The 24288-nt window shown below is 45.3% G+C and overlaps 2 protein-coding genes across 7 annotated transcripts in view; one reads left to right on the forward strand and one right to left on the reverse strand.

Annotated features, from left to right (window-relative positions):
• Positions 1-1547: 1547 nt before the first annotated feature.
• On the forward strand, positions 1548-5705 carry hspa13 (heat shock protein 70 family, member 13). Its single transcript, XM_023801094.2, has 5 exons — positions 1548-1733; positions 1970-2310; positions 2412-2625; positions 2746-2913; positions 3570-5705. Exons 1-5 carry the CDS (start codon positions 1709-1711, stop codon positions 4133-4135), a joined length of 1314 nt encoding a protein of 437 aa, XP_023656862.1. The 5' UTR covers positions 1548-1708; the 3' UTR covers positions 4136-5705.
• The window catches only part of gdpd5b (glycerophosphodiester phosphodiesterase domain containing 5b), a 52011-nt gene continuing 33047 nt past the window's right edge, over positions 5325-24288 (reverse strand). For 4 of the 6 annotated variants that reach the window (XM_023801097.2, XM_072701672.1, XM_072701673.1 and 1 more), the window contains 14 exons: positions 22169-22272; positions 19304-19397; positions 18866-18925; positions 18539-18637; positions 17664-17757; positions 16534-16679; positions 15892-15974; positions 14582-14732; positions 13718-13939; positions 12925-13082; positions 12503-12650; positions 11927-12009; positions 8433-8545; positions 5325-6391 (listed from right to left, as the gene is read on the reverse strand). In XM_023801097.2, the coding sequence (XP_023656865.2) occupies positions 6228-6391; positions 8433-8545; positions 11927-12009; positions 12503-12650; positions 12925-13082; positions 13718-13939; positions 14582-14732; positions 15892-15974; positions 16534-16679; positions 17664-17757; positions 18539-18637; positions 18866-18925; positions 19304-19397; positions 22169-22272 (1719 nt within the window). In that variant the 3' untranslated portion in view covers positions 5325-6227. Of the gene's footprint in view, positions 7680-8037; positions 8271-8432; positions 8546-11926; positions 12010-12502; positions 12651-12924; positions 13083-13717; positions 13940-14581; positions 14733-15891; positions 15975-16533; positions 16680-17663; positions 17758-18538; positions 18638-18865; positions 18926-19303; positions 19398-22168; positions 22273-24288 lie in introns of all 6 variants that reach the window. The other 2 variants (XR_002836848.2, XM_023801100.2) reach the window with 2 other exon arrangements.

Genomic DNA, 24288 nt, shown 5'->3' on the forward strand with positions numbered 1-24288 from the left:
TCATACTAGTGTGCTAAACATCACTGGTGTTTGGAGGAATATAAAGATTGCGGTTTCCCTTTGAATAGCGGCCCCCGGCCTACACTAGTGTTGGGATTCAAACCACTAGCATTAGAGGTGTAAGGCACCGGTGTTACCCACTGAGCCACTGAACAAAAGAAAAGACTGAATTCTGATTATCTAACAATGAAGGCCTTTTTGAAACCTATGATTAGAATCTTAGGTGCAATAATGGATTGTTAGCTTAAGCTTGACATACAGATAAACTCTGTAGTTAAAGTTAGCTTTTTCAAATTGAGGCCTCTAGCTAAGGGTAAACCCTTTTTATCTTACACTGATCTGGAGAAGGTTACACGTGGATTCATTTAATCTCATCTGGGTTATTGTAATTCCCTTTATGCAGGAAAATCAAGCTTCGCCTTCACGCCTGCCGATATCCAGAAAAGTTGCCATACGTATCTTTAAAGGCACACGTAAACGTGAGCACATCGCTCCTGTACTGGCCTCCCTTCACTGGCTCCCTGTGCGGTTCAAGATAAATTTTAAATTTTATTATTATTTTTTTTAAATCACTGAATGTTCAAGCTCCTTCTTGAATCTGACTGTTTGCAACCTTATCATCCATGCAGACCACTGAGATCAGTAGACCACCTGCTCCCAGCAGTTCTGAGATCTAGATTAAAGCAAAGAGATGATTGGGCGTTTGCAATCATTGCTCCCAAGCTTTCAAATGAATTACTCCTCTCTGTTAGACAGGCGTCTACGTTGTCATCTTATAAATCTCAGCTCGAAACATGGTTTTATTCCTTTGCTTTTAACTCAGTTTGAGATGTCCAATTACAAATTTTGTTTTTAAATTCAATAAGTACTTATTCTTATCTCCTGTTGTAATTTTCCATTTTGTTTGTCTCTGCCCATTTTATTTGGCCCGGCTTAGATCCCAAGAGTAAATTACTCTTGGCACCGTGGTTGTATTTCCACATACGTTTAATGTATTTGTATTTTGTAAATAGAACATATTTTCAAAATACTGAACTGAACAACCGATATGGACTAATTTTATTTTTAAATTAACATTTTAATTCATTCGATTAACACATTCGCACAATCTACGGCTTGATACATGCATATTATAAACAGAATAATTATAGATGCTAAGCATGAAGCAGTCCTTATTAGTTATTTAAATTTGTCCACAGATCGTTCCCTGAATCATACTATAATATCAGACAGAAAAAAACACCTGTTGCTAGAGCTACTTGGGGATTTTTCAGTAATTTATTTTAAAACATCCTAATAGCCAAACTAGCAGCTACCTGGCCACATCTATTCGTTTCAAAGCAACACGCCGCCTGAAAAACTCAGCTTTCTGCAAAATGTCGATGACACATCACAAGGACCAGAACTTCGCCTTTCTCGGTGTTCACGTGTTCTCTTACCTTTTCCTGGTTCAATCATTACGTGTATGCCTGCAAAGAATTATGGGAAATTGTGTTCATAAGCGATGATCACACATAAAATACTATGAAGATGGTCACTAGAAGCACTACATTATCCAGAAATATGTTCACCACTGAAAAGCTGACGTGTGGTTTACAGTTTCGGTATCGCTGCAAGTTACCGGTAACTGTTCGCCTGTGAATTATTTTTGTAGATTTTTCGCCACATCTTATGGTTCGCAAGTGTACAGCTGTATCAGATATTCGGGATGGCAGGAGAAATGTCAATACTGGGTAAATGTCAACTTTTGTAGCCTATTAAAGAAATACTAAGAAAATCGTGCGATAGTGCGCCTTGCCTATCTAGCTAGTCAACAAGGATTTATGACTGTAATAAGCGTATTAATGTATCAGGTAAATTGCTATTTCTGTCTTGTAATGCGTAATAATTGTTGCTTCTGATTTAGTAGACCGTGGAGCGAGTGGAAATATTATACAGACATGTAACGGTTTGTGTAAATAACCAACAGGATCAGCTATTCTAGCGCTTCTCCTCGCCGGTTACTTTGGTCAGCAGTACCTGCCTCCCCCAAAGCCCAAGGTGATCGGTTTGGACTTGGGGACCACGTTCTGCTCCGTGGGGGTTTTCCACGCAGGGACCGGCGACGTGGAGGTCATCGGCGACCAGGAGGGCCGGAAGAGCATTCCCAGTGTGGTATCGTTCACCGCCACAGACATCCACGCAGGCTACGAGGGGCAGGAGCTGGCGGACAGCAATCCCCACAACACCATTTATGATGCCAAGCGCTTCATTGGGAAAATTTTTGAGCCCGAGGGCTTGGAAGAAGAAAGTTCCCGTTATCAATTCAAGGTAGTTAACTGGAAAGTCCGTTGTTTTATTAATTACACAAAACTTGTATGTACAAATAATTAAATTTTAAGCTCATGGGAGTTTTATCCCCCACGCCCCAGGTGTTGTACAACAACGGAAGTGCAGAATTTTTAGTGTCGACCAATCGCACGTTCACAGTGAGCCCAGAGTTCATCAGTTTCCAGCTCTTGCGGAAGATGAAGAAGATGGCAGAGAAACACCTCGGTGTGGTCGTTGAGAAGGCAGTCATCTCTGTGCCAGCAGAGTTTGACGAGCGGCAAAGGAACTACACCATCAAGGCTGCCCGTTTGGCTGGTGGGTCTCTCGGTTGCCGGCTGGTTCGGCATCGGCTTTCAGACAGTCGGGTTTACCGCAGTCTTTGTGAATCGTTTATGTTTTAATTTGCGTATGTCACCTTTTCCTGGTCAAATCCAGGGCTGGAGATCCTGCGGGTGATCAATGAGCCGACTGCAGCAGCCATGGCATATGGTCTGCACAAGGTGGACGTGTCTAACGTGCTGGTGGTGGACCTGGGGGGAGGGACGCTGGATGTATCTTTGCTGAACAAGCAAGGGGGGATGTTTCTCACCAGGGCCATGGCAGGTAGGTTGAGAGGCCACTTGTCACTTTTGGTGCTTTTCCACTGCATAGTACGGCACGACACGGTTCAGTTCAGCTCACTTTTGGGGGGTTTTCCACTGGGAACAGTACCTGGTACCTGGTCCTTTTTTTAGTACCACCTCAGCCGAGGTTCCAAGCGCGCCGAACCGTTACCAAAACGTGACGTGTAAACTCTACTGGTCACTGATTGGCCAGAGAAAATCGTCATTACTGCGTCACTGAACTTGCGACACGAGACACAACAGACCCGCTAGATTTTTAGCACAGCCAGCGAAGGTTCGGACGCACCATCAGCCTCTTTTGAAACAAACTCCTTCGTCTTGCTGTTAAAAACATCCACATGCCGAGAATGAAGAACACCATTCCGTCGATATGCTCCATTGTTGTGTGTTTGTTTGTGGCGCGTTTACGATGATGTCACGGCAGTAGAGGCGGCGCAACTATAACGACACGTGAATAATCCCGCCCACTCTAAAGCGGCACTAAACTGCAGTCGAAACACAAACCGAGCCGAACTGAGCCAAACCAAGGTGAGCTGTACTGAACCGTGCTGTGCCGTACTATGCAGTGGAAAAGCACCATATATGATCAAATGGTGGTAGGAGGGACCATTAATGCTTCTGTTTGTGTTTGCCAAGGCAACAACAAGCTTGGGGGACAGGACTTCAGTCAGAGGCTGTTGAGACATACCATGGAGAGGATCCAGCAGGAGCACGGCACTCCACCCACGAGAAAAGAGGACATCCACCGCTTACGGCAAGCTGTGGAGGCTGCCAAGCTCAACCTCACCTTCGAGCCAAGCGTCATGCTGAGGATCCCCTTGCACCTGGAGACCGGGGAGGACCCGGAACCCAGCAAGCCGGTGGTATTTGAGGAGCGAATTACCAGGGAGCTTTTTGAGGAGCTCAACGCTGACCTTTTCCAGAAGATACTTGTGCCAGTGGAGAGGGTGTTGGCAGAGGGTCATCTCGACAAGGAGGAGGTGGATGAGATAGTGCTGGTTGGAGGCTCGACCCGCATCCCCCGTGTTCGGCAGCTCATCAGCGAGTACTTCAGCAAGGACCCCAATACCTCTGTGGACCCAGACCTGGCAGTGGTCACAGGCGTGGCCATCCAGGCTGGAATTATGGGAGGCTCTTGGCCTTTGCAAGTCAGCGCCATTGAGGTCCCGAACAAGCACCTGCGCAAGACGAACTTCAGCTGATTCCCCCCCTAAATGAGCAAGAGTTTTCATCTGATCGTCTGGCCACATGACTGAGTTATTAAATGGTGTCTCATATCATCTCGTACCTTTCATAAAACAGGTGTAATGACAAGCAAGAGCTTTGCAGTCAGCCTGAAGTTACTTAAGTAAATGTAGAGGAATATATATTTTTCTTACCCCATTTAAGACTTTCAGACTCCCTTTGCTGAATGTGACACAATATCGAGTGTCTCTGTACGTACACCCACACACACAATTATACATGTATGAGAGACAATGGACTGCCTCAGTGGGGACCTTTGCAAAAAGCATTGTCTCACAGCATGTACAGCTCGCCCAAGTTCACAGAGGTACGAAACCGTTTGGAAAGACCCTTGCACGGTGTCATAAGTGGTACTGTGTTTTTCTCAGAACCGAGAGCATAATATCCGCTTTGCGGTATTTATTTATTTATTGTCCATTTATAAGAATTGAGGTCTGGGTACAGGATGACTTATGGTGTGGAAGTGGCTGCATCTGTAGTTACATCTCACCTGGGATTTTTTAGTTGCTTGTTTCCTCGTTCCTGTGTTGGTTCCATGTTCACTGTGAACCCGTATAATGCAGTTGTGTGTCGTTATACTCTCTTCTCTGAAAATGGGAAATAAGAATTCCACTCCGACACAGACACATTGTGACAAAGCATTGTGTGTTAAACAATGAGCTCTGAAGACTGAACACTGGATGATAAACTATTGTGCTGTTTGCAAAGCGTAAAGGGACTGCGTTATTGCGAAAGTTAGTTTGTTACTGATCAGCTAATTAATGTTACAGTGGTGTTTCCAATTGGCAAACACAGAAGCTGATACTACTGCATACTGCACAAAAATTCACTTGTTGCATTCCATAAGTAATATTTATAAATCTATGAATTTTACAAGCTAATTCAGAAAAATGATTCCATGAACTTCATGCTTGGTGCAGTATGACATTTCTGTGTGTACATGGATACACAGATGTGTACTTTCCCAACCTGTTTTATGTGCAAACTTGCACATGCAAATCTGCACCTTCACTAAATCTTAACATGCGATTTCACGGTTGCCGGTAACCCTCCTGTTTTGTTTCCATAGAAATTCTTGGCTCCCTCTTGTGGCCAACTGGTAAAAGTGCATGGAAGAAACGGCACAGGTGTAAGAAATTTGTACAATTGCACTTTCAAAACGGAGACTTTTTATTGCACACATGAAATATAACAAACTGAAACAGCGCATAAGGTACAAATATGTATTTAAAAAGTATCCGAGGAAATGCAGTTCACCATACAAATTAACTCAGAGCTCAAATTACTTTGCCGTTTTACCAGACAGAATTACTGAGTATTTTTTCTTTAGTCCATTTCCTATTGCGCATTAATACTAAAGAACATTTTTTGTACCAGTGTGCCATTTTGGATGGGGGAAAAAAAAGTCTGCTGTGAAAATTGTTAACGGCGCTTTTGATTCCTTCTGTCCAGATAGTTTTTGTCATTTCACATAAATGTCATTCTAAATTTGATTCTGCCATTAAAAATGATACACACCCTGTTTAATCCATGGTTCTGTGTGACACTGACTTGCATGCACTCTCCTATACAGTAACATAATATACTGTTAAATGCAGATACTGTTACTGTGGCCAATTTGGTGGTGAAGTCTTACAAATAATTGTAGCTTAGCAGTCAATGACTTAATATGTGACAGGAAAATAAAATAATTCAGTGGAAAAAAAATGCATGCTCACGTATGTGACAGAGAGAAGAACATATAGAGACAACACGGGTATTGAGAAGTAAATTCAAATGATCCGTTATCAGCATTAAATTAGACTTCTTCATGGGGTGAAGAGGATTTCATATATACACATCAAAAATGGCATTAAAAACTTACAAAACACAAAAAAAAAAAAAACATGCAAACGATTTGATGTTTCCAGCACATCTAAACTATCAGAATACAAACCTACAGTAGTTTATCGCATAGTACTCCAGTTGTCAGCAGATTCAGTAGCTTTTCTGGTAACGTGGGACGTCACAGCCAAGAAAACTATGGGTGCAGAAAACTGCTTCAAATCCTCAGCTGCAGCCTGGCCTAAGCCAATGAGCGCCTTTCGAAGCTTTACATCTCCCAGATTCACACCGTGAATGCGCAACACTGCGATTGTCAGCTATTAGAAAGCTATATTTACTCAGATCTGGTGTTTCGGAGTTTCTTAGTGACCTAGGAATTTTCACATCATCTATGGGTAAAAAAAAAAAAAAAAAAGGAAAAATCTGTGTGGTTGCCAGGTCATGCACTTCATAGTAAAATATACGCAGGGAATAATGACTATGTGCTGCTTAATTTAAAAAATGCTTTGGTATTATAATCATTATAACACAAAGATATGTGCAATGAATTTTGATCTGTATTACACTACATTACACTACTGATTTGCAATTCTCATCTTCCTTTCTTTACTGGACACATTCCACTCATCTATGCATCCCGAACAACAACGTGTCAGAGTGACATTCTACCCAGATGAAGAAAAGAACAAATGTCAAGAACATCATGAGCCTAATTTTGGTCGTTTTTTTCTCTAGTCTACATGTATTACAACATTACTGTATATAAGTATCGACCCTTGATTCCAACACTAGGCTCATCACGGCGTCTATATAGCGCACAACATACGGATCAAGAGAGCAACACCACCAGGAACGAATTTTAGATTCCTTAGGACACTGCTACACATTACAAAATACATACTTTCAAATGCTCCTTTTTTCCGGAACAGCCAGCATGCACAACCATTCAAATGTTAAAAGACTAAATCCAATTCACCACTTCTAAACATTCTAGGGACATTCATTTTGAGGAATACACAGATGCCAAATACACGTGTAAAAGCATTGCCGTGGTCTAAAAATAAATGAGGCAGAATCGCAAAGATCAATTTCACGGCAAACTATCCAAATATATCACCGGAGAACGGTCTTAAATATAGAAAACTATATTTAAAATAACAAAGATGGCTGTATAAAATCCAGCATGCAAATACACAGCCTGCCTAAGGGCAAAGAGTTAGTTATTCGGCAAACACTGTAAACGGAAAGGCGGCCGTAGACTTTGAAAGTCAGTCCGTTTAAAAAAAGTGCAATGTAAACTGCCACACTCCACTTGAACGCCACCCTACGAGGAGAGCAAGGACAATGAAAGTGACATTGAGAGCCATGTACAGAGCATTGTGTGTTTCGGCACTACAGTATGTCTATCCGTAGCGCCAGGCACACCGAGTGGAACAAAAATAATAAAATTTAAAAAAAGAATTACTCTCCACGTTTCCTTTGTGCGTCCCTTTTTAAATTTTATTTTAGTTTTTTTTTTTTGTTTTTTGTTTACCCGCCCACTCAGCTGACAGTCTGTCATGGGGAGGTGTTCCCAGCAAGCAGGCCCGGGTCAGTGGGCCACGCCGTCGTTGGTGTAGGGATCGTACCCGTTCCCCGCATACAGCTCGTCCATGCTGCCCACTCCGTTGCTCACCTCTGTGGGGCGGGGGTTCAGGGGATGACGGCACAGCATGAGACGCGCAAGCATTATTTACAATAATAATTAATGCAAAAAAACATGCAAAGCTTCTAGATTTATATCTCGCCCCAATCCGAAAACAGCTAATTATTTACGATGTATTCTAAATATTAGCTACATTTTCCTCATCGTCATCTATGCATTAAACACAAACGGTTTCAGAATGTTAAATTTGGACAGTCTTCCCATTAAACCCGTTCTGTTTTTAACTTTAGCTAGCCACCATATTATTGCTACCAATAGACGAATGCATTAAGAATATGCAACACATTAGAATGGCACACTGACTGGGAAACCTCAGCACTCTGAACTCACCTCTTATTGGCTGCCATTAGTGGTGGGCAAACCACAAGTGTGAGCTCTATGAATGGCCATGCAAGTCTCCAGCGGGCAGAAGGGTGGGGGGTGGGGGGAGGGGGCGAGGAGGTGCACAGGAATGGTAGCAGCGGGTAGTTAAACGCTCGGGTGGGGCGGGGTTGGTGGAATGGGATGGGGGGACTTCAAGCACTGGAATGTGGAAAGGGCTTCTGGCGGCGAAGTCTGGGCACCTTTGGGAGATGTACAAACACTCAGAAAGCATGCAGGGCTTACACACACACGCACACGCACACGCACACGCACACGCGTGCGCACACAGGCGGCAGGCAGCGGGCTAAACCCCCGCCGGCTCCGGGAGTCGGAGTGCCCCTAGTCTGGCCAGCCCTCGTCACCTGAGAAGATGAGCTTCTCCTTCATGATGTTAACATCTCGGCTGCTCCGCCGGACGGCCGCACTCAGCATGATCTGCTCCGGGTTGTAGCTGCGGATCCCGCTCATGCGCCATCTGAAAAGCCACATGGGGGCGCTATAGCAAATCTTATAATAATGTAACATCTTGTAATAATATAGTATTACACAGTGACATCCAGCACATGAAGAGCTGTATAATTTTATATTACTCATCACTGAATGGTTTAACAGCACTTATGCTGCTGTAGTATGCCAGCACGTTTTTTTAACAGGAAGACATTATTCATTTTAATTTATCCCATGTGAGACTTTTGTAAAGCATGCTCAGACCAGTATTGCCCACCTATTTCTGCTGCTACAATATAACAAACATGATGTAAATTGTTTATACATATAGATTAGAGAAAGAGAGAAATCTTCAGGGAATCCAGGGACTGTCTGACCCTGCGATCACAAATATTATATATAGACTCGTTTGTTAAAAGCCTTTGCTAAGTAGGTCAAATGTAATATAAATGTAATATAAACTATAAAAGCCTTAATTTTACCCACAACACAGTGAATTGGGCTGCAAAATTCTTGGGGTTTTCAAAGTTGGAAACTTTCCATGGGAATTAACAAGAAAATATGGGAATAAAATTGCAGGTTAGCCTGTAACAGGGAACTTAAATGTAATTGGTGGGGGGGAGACATCTTGACAGCACTGATAGTGATATCATTGTGTAACCAAGTGCTTGGGAGTAAGGGTGTGTATGTGTGGAAAAACACCACAAAATAAGCATCTGCATCAAAACAACCTGCTTATAAGTCGTACTCTATATTACATTATTCATACAGTTTGCTTCCTTAGCCCTATCTGACAGCTTTCCAAGATTCCCTAGCTTAACTTTCCCTGGAAAGTTTCTGGAAATTTTCCACCCATTTGCAACCCTAACAGTAAACAAGGACCAGAATATCAGAAACTTAATCATATTTGGGATATTAACATGACAGGAAGTCAGCTCTAACCTGGGATGAGTCTAAGATGTTTTTATGGTGGGGGGGCTTAAGTGGGGCCAACCGTATCATTAACCATGTATTTCGAGGGCCTATCAGCTTTCAGCTGGGGCTTGTGGCCCCAGCCCTTGATTAGAGCCCTGACCCCACAGCTCGTCTTGGTCGCCACGTTGCAAAGACCTTTAGCTTGTTTGAGCCACTTTCTTATCAGCCCCAGAACGTGGGACAGAATTCCCCGTATCTCGGTTCCCGTAAACCGGCTCACGCGTGGTGCCCGGAGCGGGGGCTTAGGCGAGCAGCAGCCCACAGATCCAGCGGCGTGAGCGAGGACGACATTCCGTGTCCTTCCCGCTCAGCACGGCGCGTCTCTGACATTGGACCCACAATGACTCTATTCACAAGTGCGACTGACATCTAGCTTTACTTTACAGAGCAAGCTGAGACACCAACGCGGCACTTCTAAGCAGCTCGACTTCTGATTACTGTACAGAGATCCTTTTTTTTTTTTTTTGCAAGGATTACAGCAGAACAACAGACAGGAAGCTGCAGGGCTGGAGTTAAGAGGCACAAAAATAGAACAAAACAGCAAAGAGGTGATTAGGATGGGGGGGGGGGCAGGCGCTGATAGGGGCAAATTGACAGCTAGAATGATCAGATATTAATAGATGGACAGACTGAGCTGATACTAAACATGTACAAAGAGTGGGATGAGTGGGAGAAAGGTATTTATGGAAGAGCAGATATGTAGAAAAGATGTAAATATGACAGTAAGTATCAGTGAGGAGTAAGAGCCATCAGGAGGATTTGGGGGGGGGGGGGTCGGGGGGGGGACCATGTGTCGTCCCAGTTACCTGATCATGTGATAGCTGAGAGATGCCAGAATGCAGCAGAGAGGAAGGGTATGCGCGTCAGGCAGAGTGGAGAGGGAAGGGAAAAGGAGAAAAAGCAGGAGGAAAGAGAATCAAAAGGTCAGTTTGGGAGTGAGGAGTCCCACATCGCTCCCCTCCTTCCCCGCACCTCATTGTAGGGCACTGGGGGGGGGGGGGGGGTGCCAGTGGAAGGCGTTCCCTTCAATAACACATTAAATAGGGACAGGTGAGCTTCAAATGCAGCACCTGACCAGCAGGGGGCAGATATCAGGCTCTTATTGGCGTAAGGGCCTGGTAGGTACTGTATGACATTTGTGAGCCAAGCGTACACAGGGAGGGGGAGCCCATTAGCGGCAGAGTTCCCACACAAAGCAAAGAGTGGCTCCAGCCTCTATCTGCCGATAAATGATAAGTCCTGCTTATCAGTGTGAAGACCTCACAAGTTCCCAGTCTTGCCGTTGACAATGGAGTGAGGCGAGAGATGCGAGATCAGCTTCTGGGCCACCACACCGGTCTCGCGTCTGAATGCAGGACGACATCCATTCATCCATTCGCAGGGTTGCGCTGTATTTCATGTCATGTCAGCGTGAATAATAAGCATTATTGACCACTGGCCCATCATTCACGTTGCTGAGGACTCGAAAGGGGACAGCGGCGAGTGATTGCACAGAAATCACACGGAACCGTGCTCAGCAAAGGTCGAAACCAAAGGTCAACCACAAAGGTCAAGGAACGTTTCACTCTTGAATCGCTCCAGTAAACAGAATCATTTCTTTTTAATATTCATGTCTATTTATCGATGAGGAGGGTGACATTTCTGAGTCACACAGGAAGGCCAGTGGGAGAGCTCGTCAGCGTGACGGCAATGGCTCTAATTAAGGCTTAGCGAGACGCAAATGTAGGCTATTGGCAATAAGAGCGACTCGCATGGCTGCTGCTGTGGGTGGGGCTTGGGGGTGGAGTTTGGGAGTGGGATTTGTGGGCGGGGCTTGTTGGTGAGGCTCGGGGGCGGGGCTTGGGGAGCAGTGCTGGTACTGGGTGATTTGGGCAGCGGCTGCCGGTCCTTCAAAAAACAAATGCACAGCCAAAGCTCAAGCGCTGGGGTAGGGTGGGGGGCGGGGGGGTTGGCGGGACGGCCACAGCTGGGAAAGCAGGGGAAGCTCAGTATCATTTGAGGTAACCCCGACACAGAGGCAATTCGGGGTGTGAAAGATGAGATTTCTAACATGCTGGTTCAGCCACTGCAACTGTGGTCAGAACCCATGCATCATATTTTACAGAACCATTTACAACACGGCTTGGTCCTATTGCCCATATTTTGAAATTGTGTGTCATAAATAATAGATTTATGAGAGTACAGCAGAGTAAGACAGTAATGCAGCATATGCTCCACACCAGACTAAACATTTCATCCTTAATGAATCTTGACAACAGTGTTTTTAGAAACACACGTTAGCTAATGAGATGGAGCAAACACAGAATATGAAACACCGGAAACACTGATACAATGGGTGACTGATCACTGAAGGACTTCACTGCTGTGAGCGTAACCACTTCCTGTGGAGTGACATGAACTGATGAACGCAGCCAAATTCGAGAGCAGTACTTACTTCTGGAATACAAAAATTCCTACTACTGTTATGATGGAGACGAGATCCGTTATGACCCAGCTTAGGCAGTATTCATCTGGAGTCTGAAAAGAAACACAAACTGCTGATGCAAGATGAACCTCTAGAGGGCACCAAACAGCAGCTAATTTAGTTCCGCTCCCAGCCACAATTTCCAGCAATCATTCATGCAATTTTCTTTCAATAGTTTAATACCATAAATAATCCCCCAAAATTAGAGGGATTGGGAACAAGAACTGAAATATTTAGGCATCTAAAACAATCATGAATCTCATCAGCAATTCAGAAGCAATTATTTATAGCATATAAGAACTTCCTGTTTCACACATGAACAAAAACTGACTCAAGGGCAGTTATATAAAGTGACTGTAAACAAAAACAAAGGAAGGGGCGATTTTCCTGCTTGGCCCCTGTTGGGAGGGGAGGGGGTGAGTGAAGGTCAAAATGGAAGGACAGATGGGCGGTGCCAGGTGGGGGCTGAGCTCTCTTCCCAGTACGTATGGTTTCGCTGCTGGAAACAGGGCGTTGGGGGTGGGTGGGTTTACTGGGAAGGCTTACCATGAGCCAGATGGGGTAAGGCACCTTATTCAGGATATGGGGGGCATCAGAGGACACTGACGGCACCCCACTGCACCAGAGCACGGAGTACAGCCATGGCTTATTCACAGTGTAGAGGGTGAGACTCACGTTGTGCGTGAAGAGCGCCCTGTAGGTCGTGTGGACACACACGTCACTCACCCACACCAAATAATATTATATACAGCAGTTGAGTACAGCACTGCAAAATCTTAAAGTATTTTTCCTTCCAACAAGAAAAACTGCTTTGTGTTGTTTTTACATACTCGCCCTCCTCTTTTAAGCCAGTGACGATTTCCTCCGCTACAAGGCGTAAACAAGGCAACGAGTTTGACAGATCTCGCTTCTGCACAGCCAGGCGTGCGGTTAATGGCTCGGCTCAGCGGAACATGCCGGACACGTACCGGACATCCGGAGCGCTGGCCCTGTTGTAGCGTAAGAGGAGCCTGGAAACGCCCCTCTGTCGCGCAGCGGCTGGGGACTGTTTCTGCGTGGAGGTCTGCTGGAAGCCCGGGGCCACCTCCCGTACCAACTTCCTGTCCGTGTCCGGGGTCCACATCACCTGGGGGGAGGGGGGGGGACGACACCCAGCATAGCGGCCACTTGAGGTGGGCAAAACTCCAGCATCGCAGCGCCACGTTATTTGTTACTTATTGCTCTGATATTTATTGACTCATTCATACTATTTACGTGCAACTCTGCTGCTTCCATCATACTAAATTCTAAGCATTGTAACGTTATATTTACATTGTACGTCATACCTTGATTTTTTTTGCATAAAGCTGCAGCAGTTAGCACAAGTGCAGCATGGCAGAACGCCATTCTGTGCCACTGTATACTGTGTGACTGTATACGGTTGGTGCGACAATGAAGCCCCACTTGATTTAATATTCCTTACATACTCAAGCTAGCTTAGAAAGACAGACATCTGCTAGTAGCCTGTATGCATAAGCACATAAACCTGTGAGTATATATTTCTATTTTACGCACAGAATTGATTAGCTTCCCCTAATATCAGATATATTTTAAGGTGCCTCCAGCGTAAAAATGTTTTTTGTGATTCCCGTCTATATTTCATTCTACCGCAGACTCGATTTTTCCTGGCAAAGGCTCATGTCTTTATCAGAATGACAGGACCCCGGTTATATAAGATGCATCATCCTCTTGCTTTAACGTCGCTGGAGGGAAACTCCTCACCAGCTTCTGCTGGATCCCCGAACTCAGCACCGTCTCCAGGGTGTCGTTTATCCAGCTCATGTGGTGGGGGTGGCCAGGTGGGGGCCGCCGCAGTCGGAAGACCACCGAGCAGTTGGAGACAGCTGCCAGCTGCAGGAAGTCCTCCAGGCTGCACAGGGACTGGTTCTCCGCCCGCACCAAGTCTCCTTTGGACAGGGACCCCACTGTCCAGAAGGGATTATCCTGTAGGCCAGGATTGAGGGTGGGTGGGACAAGAGGCCAGTAGAATGACAAATCACAACTTGCCAAAGTAAGGTGGCCAATCAGCAGCCTGATACAGGAAGTCAGTGACCAATGATTTGATAACAGCTATACTTGTATGCATCTCTTTGGATCTATGGATGCACTCCTCTTGGGCGGTGTCCAAATCCAGGCGCTGCATCCTTCTAAGGCTGCATTCAAAGACCGAGTGCAACACAGTCACAAGGCTGTCCCATTTCAAAGGCTCAAATGTGGTCTAGGAATGCGTCCCTTTTGCCAAGTTGTGAAGGATCCACCCGATCGCCGGCCAACATTTCCCAAGATTCATCACCTGGACTTTTGAAGGATGCAGCCTATAAAAGCTACGTAGATACAGTAGCATCCTTTGAAGGATGCAGCCCCTCAAGTTAGACACACTCATCTCCGTCCATCCACATATCTAATGTTGCACTTGGCTGTGGCGAACCTTTATCCATTCAAGTTGAATCATCAATTTGATTCAACTTAACAAAAGTGCCTGTTTTGTCACTAAAAAAAACGAGGAAGCAAGCGATGTAGAAGGCGACTAGATCAGGACAATCAAGAACAAAAAACAGGAATGATGGTTGTTGGACGGGGAGATACCTTGATAAACCATTGTCCTGCATTGAGAGCCTGCAGGTCGGTCCAGTTGAACATAGAAGCAACATCAAACTGCCTGTCAGGGAACACCTGGTTGACGTTGGTCGTCCTTCTCAAGGTGCGGTCACGTAAAAGGAAGGGGACCCCATCCACGCTGTGTAGTGAAACATTATCTCTGGTTTTTACACAGCGTGACGCTTAACATAACCCCTAGGGGGGCCCGCTAGCCCCCCAACTGTTCTGATTTCTGATTCCATGCACACATGCCTGCCCATTCTGGCTCACTGCAGGGGGAGCAGCAGGTAGCATAGTGATTAAGGACACAGACTTGTCAACTAAAGGTTACAGGCCCAAGTTCAAGGAGATGCCCTCGTGTATTACACTTAAGAAAAGTAACTAAATTGACTTGCTCCATATAAGCATCCAACAGTACAAAAAGGTTGCAGAAAATGTTTGGATGACAGCATTAGCAATGAGAAATAGCCAAGTAAACCTATCAAGCTCTACAAAAGCAAAAGAAAAGTCACTACGTCATTTGCAGCTCAGCATTTTAAAGTCATAAGTATGTCAAGAAATTTGTAGAGTGTGCAGGTCATGCGACTATTTAAAAAGTGGCCTAAATAGCCCAGTCTGCAGGTGCCCCGGTGGCCCGGACCTCGGCCAGGCCGCGTCTGTCGTCTTGTTTAATTATTCAGCGTAGCCTCTGGGACGACATCGTCAGACCTGCCTGTCGTCAGGGGTCATTAATGCTGGTCGGGCGGGGGGGAGGGGGCGAATCCCTGTAGCAGGTTCCAGTCTGACAGCTCGTCCACAAGACCCCGGGAGCCAGGGTGTCATTTCGGAAGCCAGTAGCACCCAAGATTTTAACAAAGACTGAATTCAACCAAATCGGTAAGAATGAAAATGTCTGAAATGCTGCATTCGCCCGTAACATGGAACCTACTTAGCATCAAACTGTTCCACACTGCTTCAGCTACATATCTCTTGTCTGGAGGGATTTTAGTAACATTTGTTTATTATTATTAATTATTATTATTATTATTATTATTATTATTATTTCAAGTGTGTGTGTGTGTGTATATCATTCAAAAAAATGCCCTTTGCTCATTGCACAGCTCTGCATTAATATTGCACATCGCAGCAAAACTATGCGTGGTCTGCTTATAAATGAATGAATTGTGATTAGAGGCCTAAGAGTGCTTAATCTCTCATGACTGAACATTCAGTTCACTTTCCTGCCCAAGAGGCCCAGTGGGAGCAAGCAGGGGCCTCAGGTTTCTACTGGACTGACTGGTTTATACTGGTTGGGCTACCTGATAGTCACGTCCGTCTCCAGGCCGCTGACCTTCAGCTGAATGGCTTTTTGGAAGGCCATCATTGTGTTCTCCGGAGCCAGCTGACAGGGAAAACGGAGACAGCTTTCATTAGTATATTAGCACAGATAGTTTTATATCATTTTGTGGCATAAAAATGTCAATATATACACTATAGCCAAGGTGCCACTAAAATGAAAACTCTCATGGAATGTCTTGGACTTCCAGAATGTTTAGAGTCTAGGTGTCCTTCAGGTGCTGATCACTCCCACCCTTGAGATGCCCACAGCCCAGTGGCCGGCCCCGATTAGCCAAATGGGCATTTTGGCATGTGGGGCACCAAGCAGGGCAATCCCCCATAAGCCCCCCCGCCCCCCCCCCATCCATCGTTCTTTTAATATGGCATTCACTAAAAAGCCTATGTAAAGTTTTCTCTGCATTTAATCCATATTTGAATTTTGTGAGCTGCGTTCCAGCACTTAACACTATTAATCCGGCCCTGGATAGCGGGCCTCTCTGGATAGGGTGCTGAGAAGTCTCGCAGAGAGTAGCATTGCGCGACACTACTTAGAACACTTCCTGAAGACAGCACAGCATAACGCACTTCCCCGTGCTTGGCAGGGCCACGCCAGGCCAACTCACCATTGGCGCCCCCTGGTGTCCAATGATGTCCGGCCTTGTCTTGAGATCGCCTCGGTTCATGATGCACGGTGACTTGATGGCGAGTGGCACCAGGTACAGCATCAGCAGGGTGCCGGCGTAGAACAGCAGGAGGGCCGCCTGGAACCCTGGGGGGGCAAACAAACTGCCACCTTACAGCAGTGCCAGATGTCTGCAAAGGCATCAACTGGGCAGTAGACAGAGCGAGGATTTTAAGAAGCACTCTGCATGTTACATTTGGGGTCAGTCACTTAATGCAATAAAAATATAGAAGCGCATAAACAGTACATACATAAAATATACAATTTAAACATTTTACGCTCTAATAAAAAGGAAAGGCAATAAAACAAAACCGTAGCGACGTCCAGCGTCTACCCTAACTTCAGAGGAGAAAAAACAAAGAAAAAAAAAGATAACATTTGTCACAGATTCTTTTCCCATCGCCAAGGTTACAGAATGTCAACACCAATCGCTAAGAGGGATTTTAAGGATTCTCTTGGCTTATCCATTTCGCTGCACAGGAGGAGGTCACATGAGCAAGGGGGACATATCGGGTCAAGACTGGGGGTCAGTGCAAGACTGGAATGTTCCAGAAGGGCTCTAGTTACAGGTGTAAGAGGTGGGGAAATTCACCACTGGTGTTTCATTGGCGTTCTTCCGAAATGTCACTGTTTAACAAACCCCCGCGTCTGAGCTCAGATCACGTTAGCCCTCTGGACAACGGAAGTCGATTTCTGGTGGGGAACAGCCTCCGATGGCGGGCATGAGAGACACAGACGATGATGAAACATTTTGTCATGTGGGGGTAGAAATTGCATTTGCATGACGCCAATCTGGAGGCGTCAGACTGGGGGTGGGGGGGGGAGAGCATTGAATCATCTCGCGATGCTCGGCGGGGCCCGCTGACAGGCGGTCGCGTGGTGACGCACAAATCTAACCCACCGGCACGCGAGCGAGCAAGAGAGCGCACAGCGGCAGCATCTCTGGTGACAGGACAGGGCCGCCATCGCCACCTCGGTGCATCTAGGGCTGGAGTCCACAAAATGAATCATCACCGGATCCCCGCTGGGTAGCGTGTAGTCTGCCGCCGGTGTGTGGGAGGCGGGGCTTACACATTCTCTCAGCACGGGCCACCTGGCCTGCAATCAGCCACGCCAGCGCCGTGACGGCGATCACTGCTCCGATGTGAAGAAAGGGACCAGTGGCCTGGAAATGGACACAAACACCTGGATTCATCTCCTTCTTATACCCTCAAAGTGACCATAACTTACAGGGAAATAACAGGCATCGATCAGAGCAGCTCATAATACAATTCATGTGCAGCAGAATGTAATCAACCATTATACTGCCCTACAAAAACAAAACAATAATTATGCAGATACTGAAACTGAGAAAAGTGATGTTTTGCCTTGCTTTTAGAGTGGATTTTGTGGTTGCAGTAACTTTTACACTGTTTTCTTCAAAACTGAGCATAGCTAAAACAAGATATTTTGTTACAAGAGCCTAAGAGACTCCACTTTAATAATATATTATATTGTGTTTGCCTTTGTAGGGCAGTATATTTAACTACAATAACTAATGTAAATTAACTGTGTTGACGTTTTATTCAGGCTTTAAGTGGTAGGGTTTTGTATCAATATTGGTCTATCCGAGCTTTCAGATGACTAAATCTCTCTGACCATACTTTACCAAAACCAGGAACACAATCCTCATTTATAACGCTGTCTCTATAGGAAACAATGGCATGATTTACTATACAATGGTCTGAGTTATGACTTGACTTCCATGAGATGGAAACAAGCTGTATTTTTAGCAAGCACTGATATTAAATGCCTTGCTTCCTATGGACTGCCAGCTAGCTCTCAGTTCCTTTAAAAGCAGTCAGTAGACAAGGCCACTGCTTCAGCCACTCGCCAGTATGAACCAGCCTTGAATAATTGATGGATGCTGGCAGATCTGTATTCATTATTTTGGGTGGGGCTCGTACCTGGAGAGAGATGGCAATGATATCCCATTCCTCCCCCCACGTCTGGCTGACTGAGATCATCCCGACGACGGTGCCGAGCAGAGCTGCGGTGACACCGATCTGTAGGGGGCGCCACGGAGGGAGGGGGCACTGTCAGCGTGGTCCTCTCCAGTGTGGCCTTATTTGTGATGCATTGTGAATAACTACACCCCCTCAAAAACAACCCATCAGAAGCCAGACACACCCACACACGCGACTGCATAAGAGCTAATTAGGTTGGTAGCCATCCAGAGTCCCCACGTTCAGGCCTATGAAGGCCCGAGAGCCGGCAGGACGTCGTGTGGATACCTTGTGGATCCAGTGAAGGTTCAGCTGCTGTCCCAGAGCTATGTGACCGAGGGCGAGAACCTAAGAGAGAGCAGACAATAATAATCCTCAGTGTTGAAACTGACCCCCCCCCCCCCAATCTATCATTACAAATCATTTGTATGAAATGAACACTCAGGGCCACCTGTTAGGGGGGAGAAAGTGGAAGATTTTCAGGGGAGCAGACACTAGGGGGCGCCCATAAGTATGTGATCATGGATAATATTAGCTTTGGTTGAAAAAGGGGGGCCATTTGGTAGCATTCTTCAGGGGCCCAGCCACGTCTTTGTGCAGTTCTGAGAGCCCCCCCCCCCCCTTTAGTTCGGCGAGGTCGTCCGTGATAAGTCACTCATTCGGTAGTGGACCAGATTGTGTGTTAGGAGCGGCTGGCTTTGCGTGCCTGACGAGGTGACGACTCACCATTAAAAATGCAGTGTAGGTAAAGCCCGCTGCTGTCATCGCCAGGACGGTGACGGTGCCGTCGTTCCACACCCCTGATCTATTGTATAGGGACCTTAAAAAGCAGGGAAGACATCAGCACCTCCACTGCCTGTCCACGATGCTGGTAATAATATCACACTGATCCAATATTCATCCCCTTGGGAAACATTAATTTCAGTTAAGTCATTATACTTGAGTTATAAATGTGTGAAGCAGTGGTTTAGACCTGTGGATGGGGAGGGGGGTTATTAGTGCTGTCAGTTTACATCCCCAGGATTGAAGTCGTCACTGCCCCCTGGGGACCTGCATGACCTGAATGGTCCACAACTGGCATTAGGTGACAAGATCCATAGAGGCAGAGACAATGTATGGCAAGAAACCACACGCCATCACAGATGTCCTGCTAGCTTCAGAAAGTCCATTGGGGAGGAAACAGCTACTTCAATATTAGTTTAAATACTAGAACTCGTGAGCATAGGTGGAACTTAGCGGAAGAACTTTTTAAAATGAATTTGAGAAAGCACTTCTTTACACAATGTGTAGTTAGAGCAGGGGTCTCCAACTCCGGTCCTGGAGAGCTACTATCCAGTAGGTTTTCTGTCTCACTTGGCTTCTGATGAGCCACACCTGTTCCTGGTATTTACCTGTTACTGGACGGTAGCTCTCCAGGACCGGAGCTGGAGACCCCTGAGTTAGAGTATGAAACAGTCTTCTTGTTAGTGTAGTGCAAGTTAAAACCCTGGGTTCCTTTAAATCAGAGCTAGATAAGATTTTAACAAAGTTCTCTGAGCTATTAGTTGAGTTCTCCCCAAACGAGCTTGATGGGCTGAATGGCCTCCTCTCGCTTGTAGATTTCTTATGTTCTTCTTATGTTCTTATGGAAGTACACAGAGATACAAAGAGTTTCAAATAGTCTAGTCAGCCAAGGATCCTTTCGCTAACATCACGACCACAGCTGTAGATGAATGAGGGAGAGTTTCAGAAACACCTGGCTGGAGAGGACGATGCAGACGAGACAGACGCATGTATTGTTACACACACATGTCCAGGTGACAGCTGAGTAACTGGCATGTTCTAATGAAGGAGGATTAAAGGAACAGGTCAAGAGATTTTAATGAAGAGAGACCAGGAGGAGAGCAAGGACCACAAAATGTCATCTAACTGGGTTAGAGTTTCTTCTACAGATGCCGGTCCAAGGGGGGCTTTCCAAATCCTGCCCGTGTTGTGATTATAGTGGCAATAGGCTGACAGAGGAACCTGGTTGGGATATCAAATCGGGGGGGGGGGGGGGGGGGGGTTCAGGGAGCAGGCGGCTGCATGCTGTCAGGTTTCAAAAGACATAAATAACTAATAACAAGGAAGCTCACACTGATGTTTTCAGGAGACATTCTGAAAAATCTATATAAAGAGCAGGCAAGCTGAAGTGAATGGAAAATCCATAAACAGCAGAACCACAAAAAAAGAAAGAAATAAGTAAATGTGTCAGAACTTTGGCAGGCGAAGACATTTTAATTATTATTACTGCCACATAATTTCTATGAAACAACCGACACAGCACATGTCAAAATATACAAAAAAAACTATTTTTTTGAGTCTGTTCTTTCCATTTCTGAAGAGAGGTGGTTTGATGGTCTCATGACCAAGGACCATATATTAGAAAACTAGTTACAAGACAACTAGGTAAGGAAAACTATTCAGCACTAATTGAGAATCTTACACCAGGTGTAGTACTGCACTGCAAAGCTAAAGTTGCATAAATCTCTGGGAATATGGCAGACAGTAACAGCAGAGACCCAAAAACGCTAATGAAAATGGAGAGTGTGCCTTGTGAAATCTTGCTAATGCAATTAAACGATGCAGCAAACGTGAAAGAAAGATGCCTCAGAGTGTTTCCTCTAGCCAGCATTTTTCAGACGCTGATGAGCAGAAATGACTCTGCTCTTCCTCATTCTGTGTCGGTTTATGCTGACAGCTGAGTCTATCCAACGCCATACAGCCAAGAACGCCGGCAGCAACACTGAAGGCATCAGAGGAGAAGCAGATTTAAAACGTAACAAGCAGGTTCCACGTAACGAGCTTGTATCCGGCCGGATGCTGCGCTCGTGGGAATTTCTGCCACAAAAAAAGAGCAGCATGCAAAAAGGAAAGCAAAGTGTTTTGTAGAAACATCAGGTAAGCAGATGAATAACTAACAGGAAATTGGTAGCCTTTGTTATCCATACCAATATCAAACATGATTTCCCATTTCTACATACAGTGTGTGCTATGTGCATGTATGTACTGAGTGCATGTCTATGGAGTTATTCCTGTTTAACAAGCCTCTCCCCCCAGGACGTCACCTGTCTTGTGTGACAGGCTTCAGGCTGTTTATTGTTGTTCTCATTGCCCAATGTATAATGTATTGGCACTATAGTCTGAATCAAGCAAGAATTTCATTGCATGTACACGTGTGGGAAAAAAAATGAACATGATCAATGACTAATGATGGCATAGGAACTGATATTTGATTTTCGTTTAGCTATTTCGGCATACAAGTTGTAAAAACACAGGGGATAGTCTACGATTTTTTATGGCTTAGACCATAGTCCAGAAAGGCTGGGCAACCTTATCATTAGCCAATGATATGTTTAAAATTGGAGAGTAAGAGGGGATGAGGCAGTCCCAGGACCAATCAGCTTTCAGCTTGGGTCAGTGTCCCCGTGGCCGCGCCCCTGTATACACCCCTGCAAAAATGACATCAATCGATCTTATTGGTGTGCGGCACCCCAATGACCTTGGTCTTCCAGGCCCTGCCCCATTTTGCCCTCCAACCCAAAACAACCCCAGGGACAGGTCCGCACTCACCAGTTGAACTCGTTGAAGTCATTGCGTGCTTCCACCCAGAAGTAGAGCCAGATGAGCAGCAGGGAAAAGGTGGCAATAAGGATGAGGAACCACATGCACTCCCACTGAGAAACAGAAATGCACACAGGTCACCCCATGGACCGGCACAATGGGTATAACATTAACTCACATTATTAAGAAAGGTCTGCAAACTCCGCTCTCCCAGACCCACTGCCTTTCACATGTTAATGACGGACAGACACACTGGGTTGACCACAGCAAACAGCAGCAACTGGTTAAATTCAAAGCTCTAAACCTGGAGTTCATCAGGGTCTGACACTGGGACCAATATTATTCTGAAATATTTGGTAACATTGGAAAATATCACACAAAAGCAGAACAAGCCTTCATTCTTAAGGTTATGGGAAACAACAGTTTACAATAAGAAAAATGACGACTTATCCTGACCCCAGGAAATTGCTTCAACTAAGTTTGCAAACCTTTTTTAATAGTGAGTTAATCATGTGAATAAGATTATAACATTATCAACCCTTAATATTGGCATCACATTTCACACAAGTTTTATCTTTCATTCTTTTCCAAACTAGTTATTGAAGCTCAGAGATATTACATAATATTTATTTACTTCCCAGAAAAGCAATATTATCTATAAGTGATTATACGACTCAAGAAAGTCAAAAACACCGCAACAAATACTGCAGTAAGAACTAACAATTACAGACTACATCAAATATTTGGCATTTTTTTTTACCCAACGTCTTTCCTTGAGTTACAAATAAATTTAGCACAGTCCTTCTTTCATGTAAGGCTCCAAGATATCCGAGACCTCACTAATTTTAGTCGAGCTCATTAATATGTACAAGCTGGTTCACACCTTACAGTCATAATGTGCAGGTTTTCTAGAGATTCTTATACTAAATAAAACCGTAAGCAGTAAAGCCCTCAGCTATGGTGGAATCAGCTAGCCGCTGTCAAGAATAGCCCCTCGTTCTCGCTATGCAAATCCAGTCTAGGATGGGGCTATTTTAGATTTACTGGCTGACACTGGGGACGACACGGTGGCTCAGTGGGTAGCAGTGTTGCTTCACACCCCCAAGGCTGGCAGCTCATATTCCGCCCCCACACTGTCTGCATGGAATTTTCATGGGTTACCTCTGGGTTTCTCCCACAGTCCAAGGACCAACACTAGCACTATGTCCCACTTGAACTGGGAAGTCAGAATTGCCGAGCTACCAGTTGGAAATTTCAATCGAAATGCCCCCCAATGTCACGGGAACCTCTACAATGCCAACCTCAAAATTCAAGACGGCTGCACACTTCATCAACAGAAAGCTGTAGTTATGTATCGTGACACTTGCGTCTTATTTGTGTCTCATTAAAATTGGTCATAGACTCAGTACCGTCCATCCGCTACCTGTGGACGTGTTGCTGTGATGTTTGTATGTGCAAAATACCGTGCGATGTGTTGTTCTCAACTGGCATTGCTAACGATGGCTAACAAACCTGACTAGAATTAATATTGCTAAATGGCTTTCCAACTTGTTGTACTGCAACGTGGTTAACTCGGGTGTAACGTCATTCCTAGTTCCGATTTCCAAACCCTGAGGTAAATGGAATGCAGTATTATGCTAGCTGGTGTAGCTAAATTTCCCATTGAGTGTGTGTGTGTGTGTGTGTGTGTGTGTGTGTGTGTGTGTGTGTGTGTGTGCCTGGAGATGGACGAGCCCCCATCCAGGATAAGTGATCAGAAGATCGATTGATAGCCGACACCATCTCTGCTGCTATATTTGTTTGTAGGTATTATCTGTCATATTTCCCTATTGGAATCATCTGTATGGCTTCTGTACTCTTTCACTCTGGACCCATATAGGACTGAGTAACGCTTATGGATGAAACAATCAGACCCTTCCGCCAAAACTGTTCTATGGTCCAATGTCCACTTCCGATACCGCTGATGAAAACGAGTGCTTTGTGAGGGTAGCTGGATATATATATATTTATTAAGGGTCACGGGGGGGTCCAGAGCCTATGGGCACAAGGCAGGGAACAATCCAGGACTGGGTGCCAACACACACACACACACACCTAGAGGCAATTTTGTAACTCCAATTAACCTCAGC

The sequence above is a fragment of the Paramormyrops kingsleyae genome, chromosome 17, assembly GCF_048594095.1.
Source record: "Paramormyrops kingsleyae isolate MSU_618 chromosome 17, PKINGS_0.4, whole genome shotgun sequence".
NCBI classification, from domain to species: Eukaryota; Metazoa; Chordata; class Actinopteri; order Osteoglossiformes; family Mormyridae; genus Paramormyrops; species Paramormyrops kingsleyae.

Bases quoted from the DNA above. Each gene is read 5' to 3' on its own strand.
- hspa13 (XM_023801094.2), top strand. From the start codon at position 1,709: ATGGCAGGAGAAATGTCAATACTGG. The intron at 2,311-2,411 runs GTAGTTAACTGG...CCCACGCCCCAG, and splicing joins GTTCCCGTTATCAATTCAAG to GTGTTGTACAACAACGGAAG. The intron at 2,626-2,745 runs GTGGGTCTCTCG...GGTCAAATCCAG, and splicing joins CAAGGCTGCCCGTTTGGCTG to GGCTGGAGATCCTGCGGGTG.